General features: G+C 70.9%; 1 protein-coding gene across 1 annotated transcript in view; it reads right to left on the reverse strand.

The window, feature by feature from the left end:
• Window positions 1-841: 841 nt before the first annotated feature.
• AMDHD2 (amidohydrolase domain containing 2) overlaps window positions 842-6,470 on the reverse strand; it is a 6,385-nt gene continuing 756 nt past the window's right edge. The window contains exons 2-11 of the mRNA XM_004691813.2: window positions 6,106-6,242; window positions 5,890-6,029; window positions 3,021-3,075; window positions 2,658-2,870; window positions 2,496-2,584; window positions 2,283-2,427; window positions 2,104-2,211; window positions 1,937-2,005; window positions 1,332-1,433; window positions 842-1,070 (exon numbers count right to left, since the gene is read on the reverse strand). Of these exons, the coding sequence (XP_004691870.1) occupies window positions 982-1,070; window positions 1,332-1,433; window positions 1,937-2,005; window positions 2,104-2,211; window positions 2,283-2,427; window positions 2,496-2,584; window positions 2,658-2,870; window positions 3,021-3,075; window positions 5,890-6,029; window positions 6,106-6,242 (1,147 nt within the window). The 3' untranslated portion in view covers window positions 842-981. The remainder of the gene's footprint in view (window positions 1,071-1,331; window positions 1,434-1,936; window positions 2,006-2,103; window positions 2,212-2,282; window positions 2,428-2,495; window positions 2,585-2,657; window positions 2,871-3,020; window positions 3,076-5,889; window positions 6,030-6,105; window positions 6,243-6,470) is intronic.

Raw genomic sequence — 6,470 nt, forward strand, 5'->3', positions numbered from 1 at the left:
GGGGCGTCGTAGCGTGTGCACGCTCCCGACGCGGAGCCCGAGGCCACGGCAAGTGGACGCGCAGCCTCCATGGTGAGCGAGGCCAGCTCGGGCAAGCCCCGCGGAACGGCAGGCCTGCACCTGGAGGCCGGAGGCGACAGCCGAGCGGGCCTCCGCGCCCGTGCACTCTACGTGGGGGCTGTTGGAGAGTTCTGCAGGAGGGCGCGTGGCCAACGCCATGGTACCCTGAAGCTGGACGGGCGCTGTCGGGATCTCAGACCCCAGGTGCAAAAACGCCCAGGCGCCCCACCCTCAGGCCCGCACCAGGCCCTGGCCATCCGCAGGCCTTCTCCTGATACTGCTCCTCTCTGGGTGCCACCCTCCGCCACGCCCTGGTGCTCACAGCTTTGGGAAACGGTGCCTCAGTTTCCCCACCTGAGAGATGGATGGCAAGGGGTCTTCACCCGCAGAGAACACAGGAGGGGTCTGCTGTCCACTCATCTGACCCGCCCCCAGCATCCCTGTGGCTGGCTCCCACAGGGGGTGTCTCTGCCCCCAGCGGCATGCACCACACGCCCAGAACTGATTCCTGGGCTACAGGAACCCAGCCCCCAGTTATTCCGCTTGAAACCTCAAAATGTCCCCAAGCCCCTTCTGACATAGCCGGGCCACGGCCTCGTGTCTGGGTGCATGTCCACTCAGAGCCTCTGGCAAAGCCTTCCCATACAGGGAGACCCTGTCACCCCACGGGGACCCACTGGGCCAGGGCGCCTGCTACTCCCAGCCCTCAGCCCCCAAAACCCCCAAGAAGGGACTCGGGGGTGACAGCGAGAAGCAAGACGCAGAGACCAGCAAGCCCTGTAGGGACATGCGTTTATCCAGCTGGCCACCGCTAGGTGGCCGTCCCCAGGGGCAGCACCCTCGCTCCCTGGAGACCAGCTCCTCGGTGGCCAGCCCTGGCGGTGCCCAGCTGGGTGGGGCGTCCTCTCCAGCCTGGTGTGTTCACTGCCTGGCTGCCTCCGCCTGCCACACCAGCTCGCCAGAGATGTAGGTAGCTCGCACATGGAGGGCATCATCCAGCACCACGAAGTCTGCGGAGGCGAGGGTGAGGCGCGGGCACCCCGCCCCGCCCCGCCGGCCCACCCCACCCCAGCTGGTGGGAGAACGCGGTCTGGTGGCTGCAGCTGCCAGAGGCCTGGAGCCAATACTGCTGACAGCAGGGGCGGGGCCCTCAGCTGGCCGTCTCGGTTCCAGACAGTCCAGGCTGATGGACCAGGCCAGACTCAGGCAGGTGCCGCCGCCCCAGACACCCATGTCTTCAGGCTACCCCGCCGTCCTGCATCAGCCCTGACCTGCGTCGGCCCCAAAGTCCAGGGTCCCCTTGCGCTTCTCCAGCCCCAGCAGCTGGGCAGGGTGCAGGGACGCGGCCTCCAGGGCAGACTCCACGCTGCAGCCTGCTCCGGGGACACAGAGGGTGACCGTCCACGAGCCCCAGCACGCTGAGGCCTGGCCTGGCCGTACCCTGGCAGCCACGGGGACACCGTGTGGGCCCCTATTCCCGGCTGTTCGCCCCTCCGGGGCAGGTAAGGGGAGTCCTGAGCGGTGAGCGCAGTAGCGTTCTAGGCCCCAAGTGCCCCTCCCAGGTCCCAGGCAGAGGACCCCCCATGAGGTGTGACCTGGGCGTCCAGGCAGCCCCGGCACCGGAGTGCTGCCCACGCCCTGCGTGTCTCCCTGCCTCCGCCTGAGCAGCCCCAGGGGCCCAAGGGCCCACGCCTCCGCGGACCCCTTCCGGCCGTTCCCAGGGCACTCCACCCCGAGAGCCCCCAGCAGCCCTCAGGGCCCGACCTGGGGCCCAGCGCCGAGCATGTCCTGGCCCCTGGGAACCCTCGGATGGAGGGCCCTGACAGCCCCCATTCTTCCTCCCGCCCCAGACGCGCCCGGCCCCTGACCCCCTCACCTGTGGCCTGCAGAAAGTGCCGGACACAGACGTCCATCGGGGCGATGCTGCCGCTCAAAGTCTTGGTGCCTGGGGAACAGGGGGGAGCAGGTGGAGGGGCTGGGCCGGGACGCAGGGGGTGCGGGCACCCAGGCCCGCCAGGGGCAGCTGCACATGCGGCCGCTCACCTGCCACGTAGGCGGTCAGCCCGTCCACCTCCACCTCCTGCTGTCCCAGCGTGTGCCGGCCATTGCCCAGACCCAGGGCGGGGACAGCATCCGTGACCAGCACCAGCCCTGCAGGGGAGGGGACTCAGGCCTTGCCACGCCCAGCCCCTCGCCCAGCCCCCGCCGCCACTGCCGCCCACCCTGGGGGTGCGCCCGGTGGGCGATGCGCAGGGCAGCCGGGTTGGTGTGGATGCCGTCGGCGATCATCCCGTAGAAGATGCGGCGGCCGGGGGGCAGCTGGTCACTGGTCAGGAGCCCCACGATGCCCGGGTCCCGGTGGTGAAACTGGGAGGAGCGGGCAGGCGACTGAGCCCCGGCAGGCCCCAGGCGCCCGCGCCCGGCCCGGCACTCACCGGCAGCATGGCGTTGAAGAGGTGCGTGATGAAGGTGGCCCCGCTCCGCACAGCCTCCTCCGCTGCCCGCAGGTCAGCCACCGAGTGTCCTGCGCGGGGACAGACTCAGCCCCAGAAGCCTGCCTGGGGGCCCGGCCGGCCGGCCGCACGGGGCGCCCTCACCTAGGGACACGCAGACGCCGCGGGCCGTCAGCGCCTGGATCACCTCGTGGCTGCGGTCCAGCTCGGGCGCCAGCGTGACGATGCGGACGTTGTCCAGGGGCCCGTAGGTGGACAGCACGTCGTGGAAGGCGTTGCCCTCAAAAGAGCGTAGGTGGGCCTCAGGGTGTGCACCCCGCTTCTCGCGGCTGATGAATGGGCCCTCCAGGTGCACCCCTGGGAGAAAGGGAGCCGATGGCGCCAGCAGCCCCCACCAGAGGCGCTGTCCACCCCTCGCCAGCCCCCTCCCCAGTCAGGCATCTGGGGGGAGTGCTGGTCCCCAAGGAGTCCCCGGGGTGGGGGCAAGCAGGGGGGTCAGCCACTCACCGAGGACCCCAGCCCCACGGGGACCACCACTCCTCACGGGGATCTGAGGAAGGACCTGGGGGGATCCAGCTGTCAAAGCCCTGCCCCACACCCCAGTGCCCAGAGCTCACAGCCCCACAAGCCTGCTGGCCCTCGGCTGAGGATGTCTGAGGCCCGGGACTCAGGGCGGGCAGCGGCCGGGATGGGCAGTGGCTAGGGCGCAGGGACACGGGGGAGCCCCAGGCCTCGAGTGCACTCTGGCCCCGGCGCAGAGGACAGTCGGGGGACTGGAGAACCTGCGGCATGGGAGGCCGGCGGGGTGCAGGCCCGGCGGAGCTGAGGCGGACGGGCGAAGCCCCAGCCCAGAGCTGGGCGGCACGGGGGGGCAGCCGAGTGTGACAGGCACCCCACCTCTCCTGAGGAGGCCGGGAGGGCCCAGCTCCCCGCAGCCTCCCCTCGGCCTGCCCACCCAAAAGTGAAGGGGCTTTTCTGGGGCTGGCGGAGAGCGGGGCCACACACCGTGGGGGACAGCAGGGGCAGGCCCCGCCCACCGGGCTCAGCCTTGGGGCGCCTGGCCCTGAGAAATAGGGGTACTGACAAGAGGAGCTGGGCCCCTGCAGGCCTGCAGGGAGCGCTGGAGGGTGGGCGAGTGTCTCCTGGGCAACCTGGGGCGCCGTGGGGCACCTCCTGGGCCCGCTGGCAGCTGGAAGCTTCAGGAGGAAACACAGGGCGGAAGCCCGGGGGGCCCTGGTAACCCCGGCCCAAGGCCCCGCAGCGTGAGGCCAGGCTGGCGCTGCGAGGCCCCCACGGGAGACGGCGCCCAGCGGACACCGAGAGGAACTGGCAGGCAGAAGCCCGGGGATGGCCGCGAGGCCAGTCGGGGCCCCGAGGCGGCAGGAGCCGACCGGGAAACGGTCAGGGGCGCCCTGGAGAAAGGAAACATGAAGCCGCACTTCTGGCGGGCCGGCCAGCAGTGGCCAGACCCGGGGGAAGGGCAGGCCCCACAGGCTGCCAGAGCGCCGGACAGGCCCCTGCAGAGGCCCAGGGCACCTGGCTCCTGACTCCTCAGCAGCCCCACATCACGAGACCACACAGCAGGGCCTGTGCGGGGCCCGCCAGGCATGAGGCGGCCCCCAGACACGCTCCCCCAACAGGCAAAGCTGGGGAGGGGGGGTGTCTCCCCAGGGCAGGGGATGCTGCGGGACTGGCGGCCGGCGCGGCGGCGGGCCCCAGGCTGTGGGCGGAAGAGGGCAGCGACAGGCCGCTGCGTCCAGCGCTCGGGAGGACGGCGGACGCCGCAGAGCGCCAGAGCTGGGCCTGGCACCTAACAGACCACGCAAAGAAGGACGCCGAGCCTGGGGAACGGCGGTGGGCGCGCGCTGGCAGGCGAGGGCGCTGTGGGAGGCGCCACCAGCCCACAGCAGCTGCACGGGCGGGAGGGGCTGGCACACCCGTGCCACCCGGACTGGGCCGTCCCGCACCACCAGTGCGGCTGAGCGGAGGACAAAGTCCAGCAGCGTCAGCCACTCTGCAAGTGACTGTCCCTGGGTGGGGACGGGCGGGGCGGCGCTGGCAGCCCTCGAGGAGCCGCCGTGTGTACTCTCGCCCGAGGGGGACGAGACACAGCCCAGTGTCCTCAAACGCACGCCAGGGGCCCAGGGAGCGAGGGCCACGTGCGCTGCAGAGCTGTGGCCAGGACGGACGGCGGGGGACCGGCCACTGACTCAGAGATAGGGCCTGAAGGGGCCCAGGCCGGGCTCCCCCCAGGCAGGAAGGGGAGCCCGGACACAGGGCAGGGGCCTGTGAGCTCGGGCCGGCCTCCGTGGGGGACCCACCGTGCCGCGTGAGGGCCCTGCAGGGAGAGGGGTCAGCGGCTGCGAGTCTGGCGAGCGTCTGCAGTGCCCGGGACAGGCCTGGTTTCCAGCCACCGGCTCCCACAGGCGCCTCGCCGGCTCCTCCCCGCCTCCCGAGGCTTCTACCTGTACGCAAGTGTGGGCCGTGACGGGCCAACAGCCAGACGCTCCCCGGAGGTGACAGGGAAGGGCGGAAGGTGCCCGCGGAGGGCACAGGCTGACCAGGCAGGAGGGTCGCCATCCTCGCAGTGAAGGGAGAGGCTTCGAGAGGGCAGGGGCGTGCTGAGTGCTGTGTCCCCGAGGGGAGCCCAGGGTGGGGCCAGAGGCAGGGAAGGGCAGAGCAGAAAGCAGGCACGAAACCAAGCCCAAGTCAGGGCCAGCGGCAGGGCACGTGGGGGACCGAGAGCTGCGCCCACCAGCGCGCTGCAGGCCAGGAGGCGGCTCCAGGCCCCCGCTCGCGGTAGGGCTGAGACCCAAAGGTCGGAAGGGGTGAAGGGTTGAACAGCCAGCTGGCCGCAGGCCCACCTCCGGTGGTGTCCACAGGCGGCAGGAAGCCCTACGGGGCGCCGGCTCTGGGGACTGCCTGAGAAGGGCATGGCACGGGTTCTGACCCTGGCCACGGCGCGTGGGGCAGCACGTCCAGGCGGAGACACCAGGCAAGGACCCCGGGAAGCACGCGCCCTGACCACAGGTCGGGGGCAGCACGTCAGAGCAAAAGTGGGGGCCCACGTCCAAAGGAAAATGCACCAGGGACTCCGGCTGGCCCACGGGGCCACATGCTACAAGGGAGAGCCCGGCCGGCCAGGGCAGCCCAAGGCGGCGCCCAGCGACCCTGGGTGAGGAGGCAATCTCACTGCTGCCGCCACAGTGAGGGCCGGGAGGGCGAGCAGCAGGTGGAGGGCGAGGGTCCTGGGCCCAAAGGCGGCCGGGGGCTCCCCCAGGGGCCCAGGGTGTGAGGGGAGAATATCTCAACAGAGGTCTCAACAGCCCGGGGCTGGGCGCTGGGCCCCACCCCCACGAGGGAGTCACAAGCTCACCTTGTGATAAACCTCCGGCGGGGACGTGACCAAAGTGGGGCAGAAGGAGGTGACTCCGTGGGCCAGGATCCTCCGGGCCACCAGGTCGACCCCTGAGCCCACGTCCTCCGTTGCCTGTGAGAAGTCCACGCCAAATCCACCTGAGGGCACGGAACACAGGGGTCGCACGGTGCTCCGAGGTCCTCCGGAGCCCCCCTCTCCCCGGCCGGGCCGCACCGTTGATCTGCACGTCGATGAAGCCCGGCGCCAGGATGCAGCCGCCGCAGTCCCGCTGCTCGTCGGCCAAGCGCCGCTCCTCAAAAAACAGCTTCTCCGGGTCCAGAATGCGGCCCCCGCGCACCCACAGGTCCTCCCTGCGGACGGGCGGCTCGGCTCGGCTCAGCCCCGTCCCCGCCCCCGCCCCGGCCCCGGCCTTTGGTTAGTCTTTCGCCTTTCAAGTACAGGATCCTTTTTGTCCCCTGCTGCGTGCGGTGTCAATTTCCGAGCGGAAGTGGCGGTAGACTGAGAGAAGAAGATGGCGGCCCCTGCAGTCTTGCCGCCTGGTGCGGTGACAAGTCGGGCTAACAAACGAAGCGGCAGTG

The sequence above is a fragment of the Condylura cristata genome, unplaced genomic scaffold (genome assembly GCF_000260355.1).
Source record: "Condylura cristata isolate star-nosed mole 26May11 unplaced genomic scaffold, ConCri1.0 scaffold00032, whole genome shotgun sequence".
Lineage (NCBI taxonomy): Eukaryota > Metazoa > Chordata > Mammalia > Eulipotyphla > Talpidae > Condylura > Condylura cristata.